The following is a 27,868-nucleotide window of genomic DNA, read 5'->3' on the forward strand; positions in this document are numbered from 1 at the left end:
TGTGGGAAATAGCTGTAATTCATGGAAGATGGGATAAAACTCCAAAGGGAGAAAAAAGAAGAATGGAAAATATGGGGAAGAATTCCAGAAGGTAACAGAAAATTAAAGAAGACTGGTAAGGATCCAAAAAGATGTTTATAAAGCAAGATTAATGGTTTTGTATGAGAAAAACATTACAACCCAAAGCACATTAAACTTTTAAATCTAACTCTCAGTCTGCAGAAATACAGGAGATAGAGGAACATATTTAAAAACACCACAATAATGGAATTAGCAAAATCTAGTATGTGGAAAAGTCTACAAGACTAATTAAGTCAGTTTTTTCATTAAGAACCACAAAGGAAAAAGAAGGGAGGGATTAAAAAACACTTAAGAGAAATATCACCCAAATGCTATATATGTATATGTACATTGTCTGGATTCTGATTTTTAAAAATCTAACTCTTTAACAGAGAGAGAGAGAGAGAGAGAGAGAGAGAGAGAGAGATACACAAAGATAACAGGGGACATCTGAGCACCGACTGGATATATGCTACTAGAATGGAATAACTTTTTTTTTTTGTAGGGGTGATGATATGGTTATATATTGTAAAAAGGATCAAACCTTTTAGAGATACGTATGAAAATATTCATAAATGAAATAAAAGACATCTGGGATTTGTTTTGCAATAATCTAGAAGGGTGGGGATATAGCCATAAATTATCAGTGAAACTGTAAGGTGGTTACAAGAAGGTTCATTATACTTTCTTTCTACTTTGGTAATGTTTCAAATTCTCCGTAATGAGAATAAAACAAAAAGAAGAAAAAATATTACATGCCTTGATTATCTCACTTATATATAGTCTTCTTTCTTCCACTCAAGTTTAAAGGTCTTCTCTCAATCAAGCTACCTACCTTCAACTAAACATTTCCTAAGGAACTTTTTTTTTAATCCTGAAATCTTACATTGGTCCCTATTAAGGCTTAAACTCACAAGGTCTTCTTTCCTTACCTTGTCAGACAATTCATTTTCCACATCTTTCTTGATTCTCCTAAGCATAAATGGCTTCAAGATCATGTGTAAGCGAGAGAGTTGATCTGAAATTCCAAGACGGCCCCCAACAAATAATTAATTAATTTAATACAAACAAAAGAATTACGATTATCTCTCAACTGTTCACCTATTGGCTTAATGATTCTCTTAGAAAAGACTAAACACAATCTTTTTCCCATGTAGGAAACCAAGGAGTCTGAATTTTCCATAGCATCTTACTGTAGTCAATTGGGCAAATGTGCTTTGTTCTCTCTCATTTACTCAGTTCAACATAACCACTTTATTTTTATTAGAATTCACCTATAATGTGTTTTACAATCATTTTTTCAATAGAAAGATTTTCAAATACATTTAATGAAAGCTATCTGGGATGCCTAGTGTTACCAAAAAATCATTTTGTCAAAATATGTTGGCAATTAACAACTTGTAGCATAAGAAATTACTTAAGACCTTTTCTAACAGTTAGAAGTCACTTCATGTCTATAAACACCTCCTAACTTTCTTAAAACGTATCATTCAACAAGGTTCAAAGTACTGATGAACAAAGTTTAAAATGTTCAAACAAACAAATCCTAATATAGATAGAAAATAACAAAAACCATCCTTCTCTAGTTTTCTGTTTTTGTCACAGGAGAAAAGCCTTACCCCATTTCAGAAAGAATATAATTCTGATATGAATTTTTCAGGATCTACATGTAAAATGAGGACTTTATAAACCAAAATGTGGTACTTTATGAACTCTGCCTATTCTGCCTTAATTAAATAGTCAACATGAGAGCACCATCTCAACTAGTCCTCTTCCAACTCTTTTAAACATAAACAAAGCATATATTTGTTTTATGAGAAAAAATCTCCCCAGGTCCTCCTTATATATAAGAAACATACATATATGTACCAGAAGAAAAATTCTTCACATATAAGAAAATACACAATTATGTGTGTGCTTACACTGATAGGTAGGAAGAAGAAAATTAGTTCTTAAAAGTACTCACTCTCATCAATGGCAGATTTGTTTTCGGCATGGCTCTCAATGTCCTTGGAAAACCATTCATTAAATTCCTCATGTGAATCAAATAATGTTGGCATAATAAAATGCAGCAGAGCCCAGAGCTGGAAACAAAAGAAAAGTGAAATAGCTGTAGGGCAATAAAATTACAGTGTGTGAGGATATAACTCCAAACTCCAAAAGAGTTTGAAGATAGAGTAAAAGTTTCAGGGGTGTGTGTGTCTATGTCCAGGTGCATGTATATTTACTTTACGAGCCAGCAGGAGAGATGGGGTGACTGTGTAAGCATATGCCTAGTCAGGCAACACTAATTTTATAAGGTGCTGTAGCAAACTGTGATTCTTTTTCAATTAATTTCGGATTGAAAGTCTGAAAGTGCAAGCCCTGCTCAGATTTTGCAGTGGAATAGTTTTAAAGATCTTATATATACAATGAAAAATCCACTTAACAATTGAATACATTCTAAGGTATCATAACTTGCTAATAACAACTCTGGATCAGGGGTCAGCAAATTACGGCCTGTAGGACCAAGTCTGGTCTACCATCTGTTTTTATAAATGAAATTTATTCGCACATAGACACATCTATTCATTTATGTATCACTCATGGCAGCTTTCACATTACAATGGCAAGGCTGAGTAGTTGTGACTGCAAGTATAGCTTATAAAATCTAAAATAATTACTATTTGGCTCTTTACAGAAAGTATTCTGCCCCAGTTCTTTCATAAAGATAACTGATCATCTCAGTGTTAGCGCCTCATCTTTAGCTTCTCTCAGTGTTAAACAGTATTTTCTTTTCATGCCAGCATAAAAACATCAGATGGGTACCATTAATATGGTCACCTATTTATAACATAAATATGAAGGAATAAAGTACTTAGTTTGCCTAAGTACATTAGTAGGAATGATGGCAAAAACAAACGAAGAACAGAGACAACAAACACCACTTTGGGCAAAAGTGATGATCATGTTTTTACTTCACGTGGGGATTACAATTTGTACACAGCAATAACACTCCAGAGGTGGGCATGGGTAAAGAATTCAATTCTGTGTTAAAACCAACCACTGTGTTTAATACAGACACAAAACTGAGGCCTTCACTAGTGCCCTTACCTCGGCCATGGTGTTCTGAATGGGTGTTCCAGTTAACAAAAGCCGGTTCCGACACTGGAACTGCAAGAGGATCTTCCAACGAACGCTGTTCAATAAGATGAATTACAAATTCAAAGTTAGCAATAAATTTTTCTTCACACTATTGAGATCCCATATTTCTAAAAATGGCTTTCCAAAAATATAAATACTCAAAATCAAGTACATGTACACAGTTGAAAAATATTATTCAAAAAACTGAGGACAGGAAATTTCAGAGGAATTGGCTCCTCTATACTGAAAACATGGTATTAGGGTTTAGGAAAAATAGCCCTCAAACAGGCATAGTAGGATTCTTTCTGGCTTGATAAACTCATCTACTGTCTTTGGTCAGTTTTGTTGACACAAACCATTTAATTATAAGGTACTTCTCTCTACAGTGGAAAACTTAAAAGATATTAATCTGTGTGCTTCCAGTGTGAGTTTGGAGGGAGCAATGGAGACAAGGGAAGGGTGTGAGAAGAGGTGCATTTGCACTGCTTCTGGCCACAAACTACTCCTCCAAAAGAGTGCAAAATGAAGTAATGCTCTTCAGAGTATGGGAAGTTCCAAAGAAAATACCATCCTGCCAGTTAACGTGGACCTCAGAGAAAGTCCTATGGCCTCAACCAAGAGTTAATAAAAATACATCAAACCCAAGTTTAATATCACTGAGCAACATTTTACAGCCAAACGCTCATTTACTATTCAGTTTGGGACCTTACAAGTATTAGAACATTTTAAACATGTAACATGTAACTTCTAATAAAAGCATTCTTGGCAGTCTAATAATCATCCAGGGACTAGGACAACCTGCACGAAAGAGACAGAACCCACAATCCACATGATCTAACTCTAGTTCCTACTAAGCCCTTCTGTTTAAATAATTCCTCAAGAAGGGCAGACACTCCTTCCTCCACAAAAAATTTCCTTGAAGAACAAAGATCCATCAAAACGTCATAATGCTTGAGCAGAGAGAGAAGTAGAGAAAAATCCTTATATCTACATATTAATACTTCTGTTCCATGAAAAATGCAAAGGAAAATTTTACCTTCTGATCAGATACATAACGCATGCAGAGCTCATTACCATGTCATGTTCTGAAACCTCTCTGATCTTTTTTCACACATACGTGTAAATACCATTCAGCAATATATCCTCAGAACTGAGTTTGGTTTCTACATAAATGTTACCTGGAACTACTCTTGAGTGCCTGAGCCTCGTCCAATACCATGTACTGCCATTTCACACGCTGGAAATACTTTACATCCTGCACCACCAATTGGTAGCTGGTGATAACCACGTGGAAAGGGGCATCTTGAGTATAGAGGGTCTTCTGTAAATATGAGAGAGACGGGTGAAAAAAAAAAAGATACCCAATAACCCATAATAAGATTATGAATAAAGGACTGTATTTTCTAAGGCCAAAAAATTTAAGATACTCTAAAGACATGCTTCTCCCATAAGGTAGTATGTAGTGAATTAAACCACAGCTGGCTTTTTTTTTTTAAATCAGTGTCATTAATATACAATTTTATGTTGGTTTCAAATGTACACCACAGCGGTTCAACAGTCCCTGTGATCAACTTACACTATGACTACAAATCATTGTGCTTTATCCCCCTTCCCTCCCCACTGCATCCATTGTAACCCCTTCCCCCCTTTGGTAACTACTACTCACTGCTCAGTGTTTAAGAGTTTACTGCCATTTTGTTCCTTCTATTTTGCTTTATTTTCACATATTCCACAAATAAGTGAAATCATATAGAATTTGTCTTTCTCTTCCTGGCTTATTTCACTGAGCATCTAGCTCCAGTCTTGTTGTTACAAATGGCATGATTTTTCTTTTCATGGCTGAATAATATTCCATTGTGTATATGTACCACATCTTTATCCATTCATCTATTGATGGACACTTAGGTTGCTTCCATATCTTGCCTATGGCAAATAGTGTGGTGATAAACATACAGGTGCATTTATCTTTTTGAATCAGATTTTGTTTTATTCTGGTAAATTCCTATAAGTAGATTACTGGGTCAAATGGTATTTCTATTTTTAGCTTTTTGCGGAACCTCCATACTGCTTTCCAGAGCAGTTACACCGATTTACATATCCACCAACAGGTAGGAGAGGTCCTATTTCTCCCATCCTTGCCAGCATTTATTGTTTCTTGTCTTTTGGATAGTGGCCACTCTGATAATGAGGTCATGTCTCATGGTGGTTTTAATTTGCATTTCCCTGATGATTAGTGATGTGGAGCATCTTTTCATGTGCCTGTTGGCCTTTAGAACTGTCTGTTCAGGTCCTCTGCCCATTTCATAATTGGTTATTTGTTTTTTGGGTGTTGAGGCGTACGAGTTCTTCATGTATCTGGATGTTAACCCCTTATCAGATGAGTCATTTATGAATATACTATCCTGCACTGTAGGATGCCTTTTTGTTCTGCTGATGGTGTCCTTTGCTGTACAGAAGCTTTTTAGTTTGATGTACTCTCATGGTTCATTTTTTTTAAATCTAAGTATCATTGATATACAATCTTATGATGTTTTCAAATACATCACTTGTTCATTTTTTATGTTGTTTCCCTTGTCTAAAGAGATGTGTCCAGGAAAAAGTTGCTCATGTTTTTATATTCAAGATATTTTGCCTATATTTTCTTCTAAGAGTTTTATGGTTTCATGATTTACATTCAGGTCTTTGATCCATTTTGAGTTTACTTTTGTGTATGGAGTTAGACAATCCAGTTTCATTCTCTTGCATGTACCTGTCCAATTTTGCTAACTCCAGTTATTGAAGACGCTGTCTTTTCTACATTGTATATTCATGGCTCCTTTATATTAATTGACCATAGATGCATGGGTTTATATCTGGGCTCTCTATTCTATTCCACTGCACCAGTACCAAATTGTTTTGATTACTGTGGCTTTGTAATAGAGCTTTAAGACAGGGAGTATAATATCACCAGCTTTGTTCTTTCTCAGGAATGCTTTGGCTATTTGGGGACTTCTGTGGTTCCACATGATTTTTAGAACTATTTGTTCTAGTTCATTGAAGAGTGCTGTTAGTATTTTGATACGGACTGCACTGAATCTGTAAATTGCTCTGGGCAGGATGACCATTTTGACACTATGAATTCTTTCTATCCATGAGCATGGGATAGATTTCCATTTATTGGTATCTTCTTTCTTTCTCTCATGGTTCTTCTTGTAGTTTTCAGAGTATACGTCTTTCACCTCCTTGGTTAGGTTTATTCCTAGGTATTTTATTCTTTTTGACACAATTGTAAATGGAGTTGTTTTCCTGATTTCTCTTTCTGCTAGTTCATTGTTAGTATATATGAATGTGATGGGATTTGTTTATTAATTTTGTACCCTGCAATTTCACTGTATTCAGTTATTAGTTCCAGTAGTTTTTTGGTGGATTCTTCAGGGTTTTCTATGTATAATATCATGTCATCTGCAAATAGTGACTGTTTAACTTCTTCCTTACCAATTTGGATGCCTTTTACCTCTTTTTGTTGTCTGATTGCTGTGGTTAACCCTCCAGTACCACGTTGAATAAAAGTGGTTAGAGTGGGCATCCTTGTCTTGTTCCTGATCTCAGAGGAAAAGCTTTCAGCCTTTAGCTGTTAAGTACAATGTTGGCTATGGGTTTGTCATATATGGCCTTAATATATTGAGGTATGTACCCAACCATAGCTGTTTTTAAAGTAGTTGCCTTAATAGAAAACTATGTTAAAAACTAGTCTTCACAGTGATTGCTGTGGGGTGGGAAGGACTTAATAATATGGGTGAATGTTGAAACCACATGTGAAATGTTGCTCATGTGAAACCTTTTTAAGTTTATATATCAATGATACCTTAATTTTTTCTAAAAATAGATTTAAAAATTAAAAACTAGTCTTCACCTTATTTATTTATTTCTGGTATAATTAATCTATAATTACATGAGGAAAATTATGTAACAAACCCCATTACAGTCACTGTCCATCAGTGTAGTAAGATGCTGCAGAATCATTACTTGTCTTCTCTGTGTTGCACAGCCCTCCCCTTGCCCACCCCCCAACATTATACATGCTATTTGTAATGCCCCCTTCCCTCCCCTCCTCATCCCTCCCTTTCCACCCATCCTCCCCAGTCCCTTTCCCTTTGGTAACTGTTAGTCCATTCTTGGGTTCTGTGATTCTGCTGCAGTTTTGTTCCTTCAGTTTTTTCTTTGTTCTTATACTCTACATATGAGTGACATCATTTGGTATTTGTCTTTCTCTGCCTGGCTTATGTCACTAAGCATAATACCCTCTAGCTCCATCCATGTTATTGCAAATGGTAGGATTTGTTTTCTTCTTATGGCTGAATAATATTCCATTGTGTATATGTACCACATCTTCTTTATCCATTCATCTACTGATGGACACTTAGGTTGCTTCCATTTCTTGGCTATTGTAAATAGTGCTGCGATAAACATAGGGGTGCATCTGTCTTTTTCAAACTGGGCTGCTGCACTCTTAGGGTAAATTCCTAGAAGTGGGATTCCTGGGTCAAATGGTATTTCTATTTTGAACTTTTTGAGGAACCTCCATACTGCTTTCCACAATGGTTGAACTAGTTTACTTCCCACCAGCAGTGTAGGAGGGTTCCACTTTCTCTGCATCCTCAACAGCATTTGTTGTTTTTCTTTTGGATGGTGGCAATCCTTACTGGTGTGAGGTGATATCTCATTGTGGTTTTAATTTGCATTTCTCTGATGACGAGAGATGTGGAGCATCTTTTCATGTGTCTGTTGACCATATGAATTTCTTCTTTGGAGAACTATCTTTTCAGCTCCTCTACCCATTTTTTAATTGGATTTTTTGCTTTTTGTTTGTTGAGGTGTCTGAGCTCTTTATATATTTTGGATGTCAAGCCCTTAGTGGATATGTCATTTATGAATATATTCATTCTCCCATACTGTAGGATGCCTTTTTGTTCTATTGGTGGTGTTCTTTGCTGTATAAAAGCTTTTCAGCTTGATATAGTCACACTTGTTCATTTTTGCTTTTGTTTCCCTTGCCCGGGGAGATATGTTCATGAAGAAGTCGCTCATGTTTATGTCCAAGAGATTTTTCCCTATGTTTTTTTCTAAGAGTTTTATGGTTTCATGACTTACATTCAGGTCTTTGTTCCATTTCGAATTTACTTTTGTGTATGGGGTTAGACAATGTTCCAGTTTCATTCTTACATGTAGCTGTCCAGTTCTGCCAACACCACTGGTTGAAGAGGCTGTCATTTCCCCACTGTATGTCCATGGCTCCTTTATCATATATTAATTGACCATATATGTTTGGGTTAATATCTGGACTCTCTATTCTGTTCCACTAGTCTGTGGCTCTGTTCTTGTGCCAGTACCAAATTGTCTTGATTACTGTGGCTTTGTAGTAGAGCTTGAAGTTGGGGAGTAAGATCTCCTGCACTTTATCTTCCTTCTCAGGATTGCTTTGGCTATTCGAGGTCTTTGTGGTTCCATATGAATTTTAAAACTATTTGTTCCAGTTCATTGAAGAATGCTGTTGGTATTTTGATAGGGATTGCATTGAATTTGTAGATTGCTTTAGGCAGGATGGCCATTTTGACAATATTAATTCTTCCTAGCCAAGAGCATGGAATGAGTTTCCATTTGTTAGTGTCCTCTTTAATTTCTCTTAAGAGTGTCTTGTAGTTTTCAGGGTATAGGTCTTTCACTTCCTTGGTTAGGTTTAATCCCAGGTATTTAATTTTTTTTGATGCAATTGTGAATGGAATCGTTTTCTGTCTTCAGCTTATTAAAGAAAAAAATTTTACTTAGACCTGGACCTCAAGTCCAGCTCTTTGTCTATAACATGAAAAGCACTCTAAAGGGAAAAAAAAAAGTGCACTTGCCTAGTCCAGAAATATGGTAAGATTTTATACATCAGAAATAATTTAAATCAACTAGAGGAGAATGAGAATGAGTGCATATTTTTGTGTGCATGCATGTGTATATGTATATATATATTTATATATGTATAGTAAGCTAAAAGTCACCTGACTCCAGAACCTCCTGATGACTTTTCTATCATGAGGATTTCCCCAGTATGGTAGCACCTGCAAAAGAGAACCAACACGATTATTTCCTATGGATAATCTTAAAAGTATCATCACAAATATGTTATTAAAAATGATTTTACAAGAACCTAATAGAACAAATAGAGGAGTTCCTCTTCTATCATTCATTGCCAGACTAGGTGCTGGACTAGCACTCCTCCTGCTGTCCAAATTAAAACACAAATACCAAACATTTGTTTGGAGGCATGAGAGCTACTGAGCCAGTGAAGAATTATATAATCAAGAATCAGAAAGAAATGAAGCCCAGAAAGGGAAGTCTGGCACCTGTTACATGATCTCCCTGAAGATGCTGACCCTTCCCAAAAGTTCTAGTTGAGAGGGTACTGCATCTCTTTAGAAAACAACAACAACAACAAAACACTGCTCAATGTCTGAAAAAGATGCAGTGCCCACAGAAAGAAAACCATAGTTCAAGGAGAAGGGATCCTAATAACCACATACCTCCTTGGCCTTAAGCTGGGAATCAAAGGACATATACACGCTGGTTGTAAAGTTAAAGTATACAGTAAAAGTATACAGTCCTGCCTCAACAGGTACTGAACCTCAGCTTTCAATCACCTTAGTTCCTGACTAGTTTAAGGACACTCTGGATTATTAGTGTCCCAGAAAAAAAGAAACTACTAGTGGCAAAAACAAAACAAGACAAAACCCAAAACACTTATAAATCCTCTGCCTGGAAGAAGAAAACAATATGCAGACACACAGTTCTCTCTAGAAAGACCAGACCACATGACTGAAAACCAACATGAACAACATAAACAAACCCATAGGAGATCCAGATAATGAAAATATCAGAAACAAACTTTTTTAAAAACCCTAACTTGTTCATGGAATTAAAAGACAATATAGAGAGTTTCAGTGGTATACCAGAAATAATTAAAGAACCAAAGGGAATTTTACAACTGAAAAATATAATCAGTAACTAAAATTAAGAATTCAGTGATGGGTTTAATGACAGACTAGAAACAGCAGAAAAGAAAAATAGTGAATTAGATGACTGACCCAAAGAAATACCTGTTAGAGAAACAAAACCCAAAATTAGGCACTTTTTCTGTAATGTCTTCTAGATGTGGTTTTCTTTCCTTTTATCCTTATGGGCTAGACTCACAGTGTCTTTTGAATCCATAGCTTAATATCTTTTGTTGTTTTGGAAAAGCTCAGCAATATGTTAGTACAGATATGCAGGAAGGAATGAAGATCATTGAAAACTGTGAACATGTGAGTAATATGAAGAAATCTAAGTTTAAAATGCATGAATAATAATAATGTCTTATGGGATTTAAAAGATAAAATACATACAAAACAACATGTTAAATCTAGAGAAGGGAATATAGTTAAAGTATACTAGGGCCCTTATAGTGTCTGGAAAGGAGTAACAGAATTAATTTATTTTACTTTTTAAAAAGCCAAGGATACATGTTATAGTCTCCTGGGTATCTACTGAAGAATAAAATGAATATGTAATTAGCAAGCTAAGGGTGGGGTGGGAAGAGTAATAAGATCTAATCAATCCAATAGGTCACAAGAAAGGAGAGAAAAAGAAAGTTGAACAGAAAAGAAATAGAAAGCAAACAGCACGGCAGCAGAGATTTAAACTCCATATATTAATAATTAATTAAGAGTAAGCATAAATACTTCAAATAAAAGGCAAGAAATACACCTTAAATGTTAAATGTAAAAGGAATAAAAAGATCCATGTAAAAACTAACCAAAAGAATGCCAATCTATTCAATACGGTAGAAAACACATTTTAAGAAGTCTTCAAGAGGAGAATTTCATAACAATAAAAGGTTCAATTTGCCATGAAGATACAATACTTATAAATTTGTATCATCTCACAGCTTCAAAATACATAAAGCAAAGATGGACAGAAAACAGAAATAGATAAATCTGTAAATGCAGTAAATTTTAACACATTTCTTTCAATTAGTAATAGGATAAGATAGACAAAAAATCAGTAAAGATAGAGAGGGACTGAACAAGTTAACAAACTTGACCTAACCAAAACACTGTACTCACCAACTGCAGAATACCTATTATTTTCAAACATATTGAGAACATTTATAAAAACAGACCATATGCTGGGTCATAAAAGGAAATTTCAACAAATTTCAAAGGATTTAAAATAATAAAAAGCATCTTTTCTTTTCATAGTAGATTTAAACTATTAATTAGTAACAAAAAGATACTTAGAAAGTCATTCTTTGTTTGAAAACTAAGAACCACACCTTTAATAACCCATGGATAAAATAAGAACTTGCAGTAGAAGCTAGAAATTATTTTGAATTGAAAGATAATGAAAATGTGACACATTGAACGTTTGCATGGCTACAGTCATGCTTAGAAAGCAATTATACTCTTAAAACACACTACCTAGTAAACATAATGTTCTTTGTGTAATTGTAGATTACTGATACCAAAGAAAAAAAAACACACTAGAAAAAACTGAAAATCAATCTAAGCTCCACCTCAATATACTAGAGAAAATTCATTTAAAAAGTAGGCAAGAATAATTTTAAAAAGCAAAAATAAATGAAATAGAAAATATAACAGAATAGCCTGTTTCAGGAATGAAAAGCAGTATGTTGACTATACAAAAAATATAAATTAGATTTTATAGGAAAAAGGAGGAAGTCAGAGGCACTGATCATACTAGAACCATAAAATGACTGTTAACTCTGAAACCTGCCCAATGAACTTTCAGTTATTACTATCATAGATGTAAGTATCTTTTGAGTATAATCTAACTGTAGACTTGGGCACTCTACATCTAACTGTGTGCTGTAGGGAAGTGAGCACACTGCTGACATTTAAAGGCATAATGGCAATAGAAACAATGAATCGGTAAAGCAGAGGTCATTAAACCTTTTTTGTAAGTAGCCAGATAGTAAATATTTTCATTGTAGGCCATGCAGTCTCTGACACAAAATCTCAACTCTGCTGTTATAATGGGAATGGAGCCATAAATAATACATGCACAAAAGAACATGCTGCACTCTAATATATGTATTTTAAATTTCATGTTATGAAATATTATTCCTTTTAATCAACAATTTAAAAATGTAAAAACCATCCTTAGCTCACAAGATGTACAAAAAAACAGGTTGTAGATTTCTCAGAAAGTCAAATACGGAATGTCTTATCAATGCCAATCCTAGATATATCCAAAAAAGAACTGAAAACAGGACAGATTTTAAAACAAAAACTTGTATATGAATGCTCACAGCAGTATTACTAACAATAGAGAAAAGGTAGAAATAACCCAGTTGAATGGGTTAACAAAGTATGGTATATTCAGATAATGAAATAACTGTCATAGAAGGGAATGAAGTGTTGATACGTGCTACAACATGGATGAACCCTGAAAATATTTAATGCGAAGTGGAAAGAAAAAGTCAGACATAAAAGGCCATGTACTGTGATTACAGTTGTATGAAATATCCCAAATAAGCAAACACATAAAGACAGAAAGCAGTTTTATGGTAGCCAAAGGCTGGACAGAAAGGGGAATAGGGAGTGACTGCTTAAATGGGGAGGTTTCTATTTAGGATGATGAAATAATTCTGCAACCAGACAGCAATTATAGTTGTACCACACTGTAAGCCTATTTAATGCCACTGTAGTGTACACTTTAAATTGGTGCATTTTGTTATGTGTATTTTATCACAATTTTTTAAAATTGGGCAAACAAGTAGCAAATGGAATTGGTCCACAGGTCATATTTTACTGACCCCTAAAGTAGAGAATCCAAAGGAAGCTCAACATGCAAACAAAAGCTCAGTTTCAGGTGTAGGTATAAAGTTTAAAGAGCGGGGCTAATGACATCAGTAGTGCTACATTGCCATCTACAGGCCAGTGAAGGAAATACTGAAAACTTAGTAGTTCGGTGGAAAATTTTAAGACAATTTTTCAACTTTCTGTCTTCAACTTTAAGACAGTACAATTTAACATGTACTGAAAACAACAACAAAAGCAAAAAAAAAGATTGGGAGATCCATATTCCATATAGCAAACAACTCCAGATAAAATTTTCAACAAACTGCCTTAGACCTATCTTATCTTTTCCATAGAAAGTTAAAAGTGAGTCAGCCAAGTTAAAAGCTATACCTAATGTGCCTTGTAAACAGTTTATCTACATTATTTCAGCCACAAACATGCCCAAAGTGGAGTACCCCAGACACGTCTCTATTCCTTACAAAGCATAAGCCAGAAAAACACCTGCCTCCTACCTCCATCCTATCCTTTGCTGAAGTGCATGGAATGCATGATTATAGAGATCCAAGAATCACAGAGTTCATGTCCATAACTCTTGATACATAATCTCCATAAAAGCCTCCTCACCATGCAACTTCATTATCATTATGTCCCTTCAGGAACAGAACACATACTTAACTCATTTCCCTCTTTTACCTGCAAACAATATAATAAATTCTACTTACTCTTTTTTACTCTGATAACTTTCCTAATTAAACCTCTGTTTAACCTTGTCCATGTCTTACCAACTTGATGTAACCTATTTCCCTGTTGATCACATCTTACCTCAGACATTATAATTTGGACCAACACTAAAGGTCTGGCTTTAGAGTATCAAGAAAATGGATATTTTGTGAATACATTGGGGCGGCAGGGGAGGGGAAGGGAGGAATGGCACAACCATTCCATAAAAGACAGGATGTGTATCTTGTTGAAATGATTTGCCAAGATCTACATTAAACCATAAAGGGAGGTATTTTCTATTATGGCAGTTTGACCAAAAGTGTCGATTCTCGTGGCTGACACAGCAAATCATTCAAACTGGACTTTGGCCTTCTCACTTCTGAAATGTGAGGATATAATATGCTCTCTTATTGCTCCTATTTGTAACTTATAGGGTATGTATGCAAGGTATTTTGGGGAAAAAGCAAGAAATTAAAAACTGTTACGAGCAATTAAATAAGGATAACAGCAAAAGAGAAGTCAGAAAGTTTATTTTAAAGAACAACAGAACTTTATATTGGATTAATTTTTACCTTAAATTTAGGAACAAATCTAGTAAACTCCTGGTGCCAATTGTTAAGCGTAGAAGCAGGTGAAATTATTAAGAAAGGTCCCCAAATGTTCTCTCTCTGAAACAAAAAAACTGGGTCAGCCAACTGCAAGAAAACTGAAGATATTTCATTTAGAAGTATGACAAAGAAGTTTAAGAACAGGAAATCCATTATAACAGGAGAAATGGTGTCTATTTCCCATATCTGCACACGCAATAATAATATTCTAAGCTAATAATAACACAGGCAAGGAACTGCTCACACACACCTTGAGAAAAAAATACTAAGCAATTATTCCCTTCCCCTACCTCTTACAAGTCCTACTTTATATCCTTTACACTGTACTTATGACATACTGACTTGTATGTGTTGCTTTCTCCTTTACCAGATGAGCATAATTTTACTATATAATTGGCATAGAGCTTTTGTTTTCTCAAAATGCTTTTAAACATATTTTCTCATTTAATCTCACAAAAATCCCTGTAAGGTAGATGTTATCCCCACTTTGCAGAAGTGGATACTAAACCTCAGAGAGTTAAAGTGAAGTCAGGTCAACAGAGGTTAAGTGAGTTGCTGAAGTTTACATTGCTAGGAAGCATGAAGTTGAAATGTGAACCCAGATTTTTGGATCTAACTAAATACATATAGTGCGTTTGTCACTGTGCTGGTGGCTCTCCACAGAAGTGCGGAGTGTGTGCGGGGAGCGGGGTTCAAACCGCTCAAGCTCAAAAATTGTCCTAATCTCCCAATCACATTTTACCACACTGTCATTCTCTAAAGGCCTTGAAGGCAAGGAGCAAGTCCTACTCTACTGTCTTGGTATGCCACAGAGCCCAGCAGAGTACTTGATAATGGCTAATTCTCAATAGAAAATGACCCTAGGATCTAGAGAGGAATACAGAAAGACTCCAACTACCCACCTCAGCCAGATGGGCCAGGAGGGCAATGCTCTGGACTGTTTTACCAAGGCCCATTTCATCTGCAAGAATGCCATTAATACCCTGGAAAAAAGATACATACATGGTCAAAACCTCTCGCATTCTATCACAGCATTCAACCTACTGTCCCAAACAACTTAATACCCAAAATGTCAAACTTGTTCAAACAAAGGTGACTAGAAATACCCATCTTAATAAGCACTATTACCCATTGCAATAACGATTCCTTTTGCCAGCGCCACAGCTACAGTTGTGAATTATAATATATGAAGACAATCAGGCCAAAGCCAGTTTCTCAGCTAATCTAATCCAGCATCAAAGCAAACAATCAGGTTTACTAAGACCACCTAATACAAAGTATATATATAAATGATATAAATGTTCTTTCCAATAAAATCTCAGGTTAAAAATAGAGACATCTTTCTGACTCTTCAAAAGATAAAAGTTTTTTTAAAAGGGATACAATCTAAGCCACTGTTTATTTCATAATGCACTGAACCAAATGACTTCAGGAAAACATCAGATAACAAACAGAGTGGGTATGACGTATTTCCAAAATTCACCTGTTCATAGAGATTTGCCAACCAATTCATGCCTTTCAGTTGATAACCTTTTAATTTGCCATTAAAAATAGTGGGCTGTGGAATATCTTCACCAGCCCGGATAGATGGGTTTGCTAGGCTGTAACTCTCCCCAAAACCAGTGCCCGACTTATTTGCTGCCCGTAGGGCAGCTGCTCGGCTCTCCTTTGCATCTTCATCAAATGACCTTGTCTAGAAAATAAAAATGTATTAGAAGAAAAAGATTATAATGTAATATAATATATATGTATCATACATAAAGCATAATATACTAAAGTATATTACTAATACTATATCAAGACTATGCTTTTGATAGATAGATACTAAGCCATATTACATGATCACTTTATCAATGAATTCATTAAAAATTTGATATAAAATTTGTTGACTAATTGGAGTTGGTGGGAAGAAGGTCAAGCCTGTGTCTATTTTTTACTTGAACCCTATCAAAGTTACAGAGGCTCCTTTGTAGTATGTTAAACTGTTTTCTTTAATTCAATCTAACTGTAGTTTCTGATTTCATTAAATATCATTCTATGATGAATAACCAAGTTATTACTAAAGTGAAAGGTACTAACTTAGTTTTCTTAAACTCTCTTACTTAACAAGCAAGCATGTAGTCTTTCTCACTGAACAACCCTGATGCATTTCATATTGTATTACCCATAATTACTCAAGAGGACCAAAATAAAAAAGCAAACTGTCTGAGATTCAATCAATACCCTTCTAAAGCTTAATCAAGTAAATGCTTGTTTTCCACCCTACTTCAAGTATTCCTACTGTTCTAATGTAAATAGAGACAAAGCCACCACCAAACTGCAGTCACATTCACATACAAAGGTTGGAGGGTATTTCCAGGACTCATTATAATTTATCTTTTCATTTTTAAAACTCACCCGAGCTTGATGAATATGGTAAGCATTTTCAGCATTCTTCAGGGCCTGGACTTTGAAATGGTTGCTATCTGAAAAGGAAAACTTGTAGATTATCACATCTCATTAAATTATCTTCGAGATGCAATTCACACTAACATATGTAGATCCCTGACTCTCCCTTTCAATTTATCCCTAGGATTAGAAGGTGAAGGAGCAGAAAGGTTCAAATTACTTGGCAGAGGTAAGGACCTGAAAGTGGCACTGAAGGCAGAGGGCTACCATGGTCTCCAGGAGCCAAAGCCAGCTCACTAAAACCACCAGGAAACTAAGCTCCAGTCTACTAATCCTGGGTTTCCTGCATGAAGCAACATCAAAGCCAGGAAAAGCAAGGCAATAAGGATTCCAAATTGTGATACATTTATGCAGGGTGAAACTATTTAAAAAGAAAGAAAGAAAAAAAGACATGTGTAATCCCCAAAATACTCTGAAGCACTCTCACTCTTTTTTCTTAGCTCAACAAGATCTTCATGACTATCCTGTGTGCAATTCTTCTCAAACTTCACCCAAGTTCCTTCTTCCCCTATGGTCACAAAAAATACCAAAACTGAACAATCTCTTTCTCATGCTTGACTTGCATCACCAAGAATCTTGTTATGTGAGAGATGACTTTCTCTGCTGAGACATGTTCACTGAATTCTTCTGATTCAGTACCTTCTATTTCTAATAAAAAAATCAAAATGTATAAAATATTCCCAATCTTGCAAAATCATATAACCATACCCTTTTCTCTTAAAATTCTTTTATAAAAGTTACTTTATATGCTTGTTTTATATGTTACTTTATAAAAGTTTCTTTACATGCTTGTTTTATAGAAACAGTCACACTTTCCCTGCTCAATAACCATTTAGTGATTAACATTACTTATTAATCAGGACAAACCTTGCAAGAATAATGCATATAACCCCAGATATGAAAAAATGGAGAGTGCCCACTTCCTCTAACTCCTGACTCAAGACTCACCATAATCCTCCTGTGTGATGTTAACTACCACTCCGCCACCAATGTCAATTTGTCTCTGGGTAGAACTATCTTCCAGTTTCCTTAAGATTTCTTCTTGGATCCCATCATGACCCATATCTCGCTTGCGACTCATGAAATGGGCATACAACTCTGTCTGGGTAATTAAGAAGTTCAGTTTTCGCTGCTGCCTCTTGGCCTAAATGGGAAAGAGGTTGAAAGTGAAAACTGAGCTGTATCATCAATCACATACAAGGGGGAATCAATAGAATTCATTAAACTTATATGTAGTTTACATATAATTCCTTTACAGATTCTTTACCTTTCTTTAGAAAGACAAAAATTGCTAATGAACAATTTTATTATAACCAAGTCAGTGGTACTAAAAGGAATAACCTTCATATATAGTCTGATACTGACCTGTTTTGCTCTCCTTTACAATATAAAATCTTTGTTTTTGTTAGGCTTTTGTCTAAAATGCTTATTTCTTTACCATATTACTTTTCTACAGTGGCACTGTTACACCAACCACCAAATTCAAATGACACATTTTATTCATAACCTGGGCAGTAGACACATGTGTATAGCCTTTTTGTTTTTGAAAATATAAATGTGTCAAGCTCTTTTTTAATCACCAAAGTCAAAGTGATTAGAAACTATAAATTATTCTGAAAGTCAATGGAAGCAGTATCTGAGAATAAGAAGCCAATCAAAGGAGGAAACTGCTCACAAAAAACAACCTATAGTTCACTTGTGATAATAATAGCCACAAAATATGAATATAGACCACATACACACAGAGAAATTTTTTAAATGAGAAAGCTAAATTCAAGATGCCTCTGAAATTACCTCATAAGGAAAATAACCACTGTTAATAAATAATTCTTCAAGATAAACAATAAAGTAAATAACCCCCATCATACTCTGAAGCATCTAAAAGACAAATTACATGGAATACAGAACATACAACAAATACCAAAAATACTTGACTTATCCTTGATCCACTTCCCCAAAAGAAGATCAATAAAATAAGGGACATGACAAAGGAAGGGCATAAGTGCCAAAGTATGCTATATAAAACTGTACTTTCTCCTTAAGATTTTTATAGCACTTACACTAGATTCAAATTAGAAGAAAATCTGAGAGTTTGAGAAAAAACTGAATCATTTTTCATAATACTTATTCATGTTCCAAAGCTATTGTACTGTCAAGGAAACCTTTCCAAATTAAAAGAAAAAAAAAAGTAACAACTCCTTTCACCTTAAAGAAGTTAAAAAAAAAAACCCAAACCTACTACATGTCTAAATGAACAAGGTAAACTAAAGGAACAAAAAAGATCCATCAAAAATAGTTTTATTTCTAAAGTTTAGAGCAAAAGACACATAAATCAATATAGCCACAGATGAAATTTTCATCAGTTATCAATAAAATCCAATACCTAACAAATCTTGATCATAAGCCAAGCTACTTGCAAAACTTCAAGATCTGTGATTCTCAAATGCCTCTAAAACTCAGTTAAGTATTCCTGATAGCATCAAATGTTTACTAACTCAATAATATGTTTACATTGTATGCAAAGTTTCGAGTTACCCAGGGTACTTAAGAGACCTGGGCAAAATCCATATTCATCCTCAAAGGCATGATAAAGGAGAAAGACCAAGAACTCAAAAGAGGATCCACAGCTCCACTATGGCAGGAGTACTACATATACCTGAATGAAAAACATCATTCAATTCTTGAATTCCTTCCTTTCTCTAGACCTCAACTTTCCTTCCACTCATCTCATTTACCAATGGTGTTGCAATGCCTTTGTCCTCTTATTCTGTCCTCTTACTTCCCTGAACAATATAGTCAGCCTACATCACCAACATCAGGCCTAGAAGAGTACAGGCTGCAAGTTATAACAGGAAAGCGGGGCTGGAGGATAGGTCTCAGAAAACTGGGCTCGTTGTCCATTATTCCTATTCTAAATTTGGTAACCAGCCCTGCTCTTCCAACGAACTGAAACCACGGCCAGCACCTGGAACCAAGACAAGCTAAGCTGTAAACTGTTTTTTTTTCTTTCGTTTATTCTTTTCCTTTTTTGGGGGGGTTTCTAGAAATATACAGAGGTTAATAAGGCTACAAAAAATAGAGGAAATTCGCATAGAAGAATGGAGGTGAAAGCCAGGGATAAGACCTTACTAAAAGAATAAAAACAGAATTGTTTATTGGACTAAAATCACATTGGTTAGACTTATAATTTATGAAGTGCAAACCAATCTCTTCCTATGGCTGCAGCAATTAGGATTTTCATACTTTTACATTATTGCCCACCTCCCGCATTTCCTCGTCCAACTTCCGCTGCTCCAAGGCTTCCTTCTCTGCACGCTTGCGATGTTCCTTCTCCACTTTCTCATACTTCTTCCAGTACAGAAGCATCTCCTTGGTGAGGCGGCGGGCACGAGGCAAGGTCTCCTTACAGTTCTTTTGGGCCTGCAAGGCAGCTCGACGCACCTCCTTCATGCACTGGTGGGCGAGCTGCAGACAACATGATCACAATGGAGGAGAACCCGAGACAAGGGCCATTTCTCCCTGAGCTGTAAACCACAGAACTCCCCAATCTTTTCAGTGCACTCAGTCCTTCCAAGGCCCTGACCTCTTTCTCACCTGATCTGACTAATGTCTCTGTACAGTATGGCGACCCAGTTGTATACTTGAGATAATATCAGGGATGAGGAATCTATCTATATATTGTCATAGAAGATGAAAATAAAAGAGTATAATGACCTGAGATGTACTGAGAAGTTAGAGTGTTATCACACACACTAATAATAATAGCTATTAATGCTTATTATATGTTAGGCATCATTCTAAGCTTACCATACATTAAACTAATTTATTCTTCACAAAGACCCTATGAAGTTGGTACCATCACCTTCCTCATTTTATAGATGGAAAAACCAAGGATGAATGACTAACTAGCCCAGGGAAAGACAACTAGTAACATTACCTCGTCTGATCCTCACAACTCTCCAATGAAGCTGTGTTACTTCCCTGTAAGGGAAGGTATCAATATAATCATTTCTTAGATAAAAAGACTGAGTGCAGGTATATTCAGTGATCTGCCCAAGGAATTAGAGCAGGCTATTGGATTATCCAAAAAGGTCCTAATACCAGAAATATGAGGAAGAGCAATTTTACTTACAAAATAGATTGAGAACAGTTAGAAACTCTCTTGGGCACTACTGGATTCATTATCAACAGGTCACAGGAGACAAGTACAGCAAGCATGGATCCAAAGAATAAGAACATATTCCAGTAAAACATAAAAATGGGAACTATAAAACAACCATTTTACCTTTCGGCTATTGGTGAGAAACAGGTTACGAGCGGAAGCTTTCTGCTTGTTGGCCTAAAATATTTAAAACAGTTATTTCATTTAGGATTCCTTTTTTGAAATAAGATTGTGTAGACTAACAATGTCTTTTATTCAACTCCTTAGAGGTCAAAAAAGTAAAATGCCAAGCAAAGCATATTCAAAATACATTACTTTGAAAAGTTATCCAAATGTACTGACTCAGAACCACCCATAAGGCTATTAGCATTAAGAATAAGCTAGTGCTGTGGCTGCCTTAGAGTCTTCGTATACTTCTGGGAAGAATTTAAGTTATATTTAAAGCTTGAAGCAGACTAGGAAAATGTAACATACCCCAATCTTAGCACTACCTTGGCTAAAACACTACTTTCCAGAGCCGATGTGCAAAGCTGAGATAGCAGAGCACTCAGATACCAGAAATCATTATGAGAAAGGTAAACTAGCCCCCAGGTTTGTGATTCTAGCCCTACCTCCAGTCAGGGCAAACCTGCCTCCATTATTACTCAATTCTGCTACCACTTAAGCCTCATCTTCTCCAACAAAAAATTTCAAGGCAGACCTAACACAAGATGACTCAGCAGCCCACGACCTAGTCTCAAGCTGCTTATTAGGTATTACTTCACTTAAAAAGAAAAAAAAAAACAACTCAATAAAGAAGCCTGATTTCCTGTGATGGCCAATTTGACAATTAAGAAGAACAGAGGAGGAGAAAAGGCAGAGGTGAGTGGCTCTCTAATAAAAAGCTCTCCCACTGTTTCTGAAGAAATAATGGGCTCAAAGTTACACAGAGGACCTGAAATCCATTTCAATAATAGTTCCACCTCAGACTCTCTGTTTAAGGGAATTTTTAGGCCTTTTATCAAAAACTCTCTTCCTAATTCTAAAGCAGCAATTGTCACTTTACAGACAAGAATCTCAAATATTCCCACTGAATTCCTTATCATCAGAAGGACATCATCTGAAGCCTCTTAACTGGGTACAAAGCAGGTTTCCCCATAACTTCTCCCATTAAGAACATTCATACATAAACACTCTCCAGAAATATTTAATTGCTATGGGAGAAAACTGGTAATTGTACAATAGATAAGCACCACCACACCAACAGATCAAAGCTAATTATCACCAATATTGGGACAGATTTGTCATGTGCCTCCTGACTGATATACTGAGAAGGAGATGCCACCCCTCTGGTAATGCTCTCAAAACTGTATCACCTAAATCTAATCATGAGGAAGCATCATACAAACCCAAATTCAGAAAAATTCTACAGAATAACAGACCTATACTCCTTAAAAACAACGTCCTGAAAGATGATGCTGAAGAACTGTTTCAGATTAAAGGAATTTAAGAGATGTGACAACTGAATCCAACATATAGTCTTAGATTGGATCCTGGACTGAATCAGGGGAAAAAAAGTGCTACACAGGACATTTTTGTGACAACTGATAAAATCTGAATATGGTCTGTGAATCAGATAATAATTTTTGTAACTGTGATTATACATGAGAGGATATTCTTTTTCTTAGGAAATACCCACTGAATGATTAGGAGTAAGTTCAGCACAGTCTCAAACTAACCCTCAAAATGGGTGAGGAAAAAGTACTCATTTATGTAGTAACAAAACCAAACAAGGCAAACAATTGCTAAATGTAAGTAAATGATACATGGCAGTTCATTGCATTATTTGTCATGTAGTTTCTAGAACTTTTTGTTTTGAACTAATTTTAGACTTACCGAAAAGTTACAAAAAATAGTAGTTCCCTTACATCTCTCCCGCTGCTTTGCCTAATTTTAACATCTTATATAATGAGTACAATTATTAAAAGAGGGTATTAACACTGGTAAAATACCATTAACTAAAATACAGGATCTTATGTGTATATCAACAATTTTTCCACTAATAACCTTTTACTGTTCCAGAATCCTATATAGAATTCTGCCTTGTATTCAGTTGCCTTTCTCCTTACTCTCTTCACATAAAGTTCATGATGTCAAAATTTATATTATCAGTGATGCTTACTTTGACAATTTGGTTAAGGTGCTTTCTGTCAGTTTTCACTACGATAGTTACTATCTTTCCCTTTGTGCTAATATGTACACTGGCATAGATCGAGTCTATAAAAATTCTGTTCTCCTCTAACTTTTGCCTTCTAATTTTAGCATTCACCAACAGAGCCAGTCTGCAACAATTACTGTGTTTGAGTAATGAGGACTCTCTATTTCCTTCTTTCTTCCTACACTTATTATATTAGAATTATGTAAGGAAGAGTTGTTTCTTCTACCTCACCTATTTGTTTAATTACTTACTTATAACAGTATTGATTTATAAATGCTTTTATTCTCTGGATTAAAATCCAGTATTATATGTTGTTATTCAAATTATTCGAACTTCTGCCATGAGGAGCTCCTTCAGGTTGGCTCCTGTGTTCCTTTGGTAAGCACCCCCCACACACAACACCCCCAATCTTCTTTCAAGCACTTCCTTATTTTCTAGTATAAGATTTTTAAGGCTCATCTTGTATCTTCCCAGCTGAGTTCTGGAATAAACTATTTCTCCAAGAAGCTCTGGTCCCTTTTATTAGAGAATAAAAAGTATTCATAATTCAAGATCAGGACACTAGGTATTCTCATTGTTACTGGGGTGCCACTGCTTCTAGGCCCTCTCAGAGAACAGAGCTAGAAAAAAATACACATACATACACACAAATCCATCTATACACACCCAACTATATTTCAGTATCCATCTGTGTGTGTATGTGTGTGTGTGTGTGTATAAAAACCATGAATTTATAGTGATATGTCTGATTCCATCAAACTTCACAGGCTTCATTTTAGCTGTCCTCTTTTCCTTATAACTTCTTGTCCAACAGTAAGGCTATCATCTACAGTGTAGTTATTTACTTATTTGTTCAACCCTAGTACACATAAAGTTTCAAAATTGCTAACCCATTCCTCTGAGAAACACTTTTTACAGTATCAATCATGGCATTTATGTACAGCTTTTTTGGTTTTTAGCCTTACACATCCAATCAAAAAGCAGTCTTCCTCAGTTGGTTAAGTGAATTCTTTTACTTCCCCTGCTACTTCATTTCTAATACAGTTAATTTCATTTGTTTCTGTTTTTATTCCATTTTGTCCACACATCTCCCCAATCTCCCTCTTTACTCACATCCTGGTTTTAATTATTTGGTTTATTTTAGGGGGGGTATGTCAAACATTACTATGGTTTTGAAAGTAGGTCCTTACCAAAAAAATGTACTCAAAGACCCACTCATCCCTGCTCACCCGCTCCCATTCCATCTTTCTATTCCTTTCCCACCTACCCTCTATGAGGAATCAATCATTTTCATTTCTGCTTTATTCTTCTTGAATTTCTTTTGCACAAATGAGCAGATATTTTTATATTTCCCTGAACTCCCCTTTTCTTACATGAAGGGTATCATAGATACTTGTTTTTTGCTTTATCACTTAACAGTATATCCTAGAAATGACTCCATTTCCAGTCCCAGAGATCTTCCTCACTCTTAAATGGCAGCATAACAATACAGTGTGTAGATCTACCATAGTTCTAATTTGAGTCCCAATATGGATATTTAGGTTGTTCCCACTATTTTGTAATTACAAATAATGCTGCAGTGAATAATCTTGATGATATTTTTGTATTATTGGAGGTTTAGCTTTAGGGTAGATTCATAAAAGTGAAAGGTAACTGCATGTAGATTATCGTGTATTGCCAACTTTCCCTCCAGAAGAGCTTCCCACCAGCAATGTATGACAGGCCCATATCCCCACAGCCACCTTAACAGAATGTGTTGTCATACTTAAGTTTTGCGATTCTTATAGGTGACAAATAGTGTCTAGGTGTTGAGACTTAGAATCTTTCTAATGTTTGAGGGCCATTTTTAAATCTTCGTGAATGACCTGTTCATATAATTTTCCCATTTGTCTACTGAATCTATGGTCCTTTGTCTCTCAGTATTTAAGAGTTCTAAAGGAATGGTCTTTTGACTGTGGTATACAGCATAAATGTTTGTTTGTCAGTTGTCATGCAAAAATTTATTTTTTTATGTAGTCAAATATATTACTATTTTCTTTTATTGCATCTGGATATTGAGCCATAGTCAGAAACTCTTTTCCTACACAAAGGTTAAATAGGAATGCAGTCATTTTCCTCTAGTATTTGTAAGGTTTCATTTTTTTACATTGAGATCCCTAAACCATTTGGCACGTATGTGAGATACAGATCTAATTTTACCTTTTTCAAAATGGGTACCTAGCTGTCCCAGCACCACTTAATAAAAAGTCCACTAGTCTACTCTATCCACTGGTCTATTTGCCAATTCATGTGCTAGCAGCACACTTCTAACTGTAGAGGTTTCACTGTATGTTTTAATGTTTGGTGGGGCTTTTTCAGTGTTCCCCTAGCATTCCTGCATACTGACTTTTTTCATACTGAATTTAGTATCAATTTTTCTAAATTCATACTGAATTTAGTATCAATTTTTCTAAATTCATACTGAATTTAGTATCAACTTTTCTAAATTATATTCTTATTAGGACAGCCCTCAATTTATAATGTAGCTTAGCCAGGTAAAATGCAAGCAACTGGTGAATCTGAGTAAAAGGTACATGGACATTCCGTGCACTATCCTGTAACTTTTAAGTTATCAAAACCAAATTAAAAGAGCCAAATAATGCTTATACATTGTTTCTTTTTAATCATTCACATTTTCTTCTAATGCCTGTAATTATTCACTAACATCCAAATGTTTAAAAATTCTCTAAGAAACATATCTCCACCATTTTATTTTAATTTTCTCTATCGGTTTTTGCTGTCAAATCTCTACTGCTATGTGTAAGAAAACTGTGTTCCTTCCTCAAAGAGGTTTCCCTCCATTTTTATTTTGGCCAGAGAGCACCACATAACAGTTAACTGTCTTGTGAATTTTGATCAAATTCCAGAAAATTAGTTAACTGAAGAGAGAACTATTCAGCATTCTCTTAATTCCAATAGATTAGTTTCCCTTCTGAACTCTGTGAAGATATCTTGCTCTCGCAAGTCCTCTGTAGCAAGCAGGAGAAAACATTCCCTCCTCGTTGTTTACTGAAGGCACTCACTTACCTTTGGTAGTTCCTTTTTCACGATGCTAAGCCATACTTTCCTACGACGAGCATTAAGCTGCTCTATGGATAAGTGCTTCTTTTTGGTGCCAGGAGGGGGTGCATCATGAGAGAACTTGGCAAAGACTTTGGTCTGGTGGTGGTGACAATGAGGAGATTCTTCAGAGGAAAGTTCTTCATCCCTTCGCCGTTTTTTCTTTACCTTTTTCAACTTGGCTGCAAAGGGCACAGACTCTCAGAAAGTTGCATTTCTTCCCTTCCAAAAGACAGTAACAAAGCCACCTCATCACTTTAAGAAAACGTAAGGTTCTGTCCTCATTCCACCTGGGGCTGGCAATGTTTATCCCTTTATCTATTCAGGCCCATGAATATTCCAAGAGGAAGATCTTACTACTTTGGAAAAGAACACTGGGTGTGGGGGGGAAACACTGGATACTCTCTCTGTTTACATTAGAGAGAAATACAGATTAAAACCTATGAACTGAATTTCTTTTGAACTCAACAACTGGAAAGAAGGCTTATGAATTATCATTGGCTCAAGTAATGATCAAAAGGAAAAAAACATTTCTAATTGGTGGCAATGTAAGGAGAACAAAGAGAAGTAAAAGAGAAAGAAAAAATGCATTAACTGATATGACAATGAGACCTGAAAAGAGAAAAACCGTACAAGGAACAAAAACCCTTTGAGGGGAAGGGTATGGAGAAAAGAGAAAATACAGAGATAAACAAAGAGGATGTAGGAAAAAGAAGGGAAGAAGGGTGAAAAGAGTCTTTCTGAATAAAGTTCATACCTTCAGGGTAATAAAATCTGCCTTGTACAGATAATTTAAAACTTTCCCTTCCTATTTCCTTCCTGATTTCCAGCTGCTTAGAGCTCAGTAAGAGAGGAAAGAACATTTCCTGGCAAACATGCAAACAAACATTACACAAGACCATCAGGAGGTGATCTATTTTAAATTACCACATATACCAACAATTATAACTTATTCCAAACACTTCAGGTTATTCTTCATACTTCCCTGCGCATAACTACCTTCTTTGTCTCCCAGAATATTTTCAACATTTGCAGAGAGTGTAGAAAAAAAAGGAATAAACTAATTGGCTTAAACATTTGGCTAGGAATTTGTTACGTTTTTGTAATTCTAAAAATGATCATAAACCAAATATAAAATAAAGTTAATAATTACTATAAATTAGATAGGGAGACTGGGATTTTTCAGATAAAGCAGATTTCTATTACAGGGATTATGTTTAAAGTCCAAATGTACCAGCAGGCCACATACAATCTGGAAACTAAGTATAAGTAAATGTAGAAGGCAGCTCAACATGCTCACCTTTAAGTTTTTTTTCCTCCTTGAATTTCTTTTTTTTGGGTCCAAGTAGGTGCCGCTGTTGCTCATAGAAAGGGTCATATGTAGAGAGCAGGCCTGCACTGTAGTACTGGTATTGCTGCAACTGAAGCAGGCAGACAGTGATGCTTAGAAGGGCCTGTCTCTGTGTTCTATAGCACTGCCTTCAAATCATCTTTACTACAGAAAGCTGAGCCAGAAAAAAACCACAATTCCTAAATACAGTACTCTTCCCACAAACAGACCAATAATGATTTAGTACATCAAAATGAATTATTTCTTTAACTTCAAAACAAAATAGGTTCATAGGCTATG

The 27,868-nt window shown here is 35.5% G+C and overlaps 1 protein-coding gene across 3 annotated transcripts in view; it reads right to left on the bottom strand.

Annotated features, from left to right (window-relative positions):
- The window catches only part of INO80 (INO80 complex ATPase subunit), a 147,514-nt gene that overhangs the window by 83,457 nt on the left and 36,189 nt on the right, over positions 1-27,868 (bottom strand). For all 3 annotated transcript variants that reach the window (XM_073211654.1, XM_073211655.1, XM_037018901.2), the window contains exons 6-19: positions 27,539-27,659; positions 26,206-26,420; positions 21,066-21,119; positions 20,042-20,245; positions 17,729-17,924; positions 16,730-16,797; positions 15,816-16,025; positions 15,235-15,315; positions 14,297-14,392; positions 9,207-9,266; positions 4,362-4,504; positions 3,154-3,238; positions 2,027-2,144; positions 993-1,078 (exon numbers count right to left, since the gene is read on the bottom strand). In XM_073211654.1, coding sequence (XP_073067755.1) covers positions 993-1,078; positions 2,027-2,144; positions 3,154-3,238; positions 4,362-4,504; positions 9,207-9,266; positions 14,297-14,392; positions 15,235-15,315; positions 15,816-16,025; positions 16,730-16,797; positions 17,729-17,924; positions 20,042-20,245; positions 21,066-21,119; positions 26,206-26,420; positions 27,539-27,659 — 1,737 coding nt within the window. The remainder of the gene's footprint in view (positions 1-992; positions 1,079-2,026; positions 2,145-3,153; positions 3,239-4,361; positions 4,505-9,206; positions 9,267-14,296; positions 14,393-15,234; positions 15,316-15,815; positions 16,026-16,729; positions 16,798-17,728; positions 17,925-20,041; positions 20,246-21,065; positions 21,120-26,205; positions 26,421-27,538; positions 27,660-27,868) is intronic.

The sequence above is a fragment of the Manis javanica genome, chromosome 8, assembly GCF_040802235.1.
Source record: "Manis javanica isolate MJ-LG chromosome 8, MJ_LKY, whole genome shotgun sequence".
NCBI classification, from domain to species: Eukaryota; Metazoa; Chordata; class Mammalia; order Pholidota; family Manidae; genus Manis; species Manis javanica.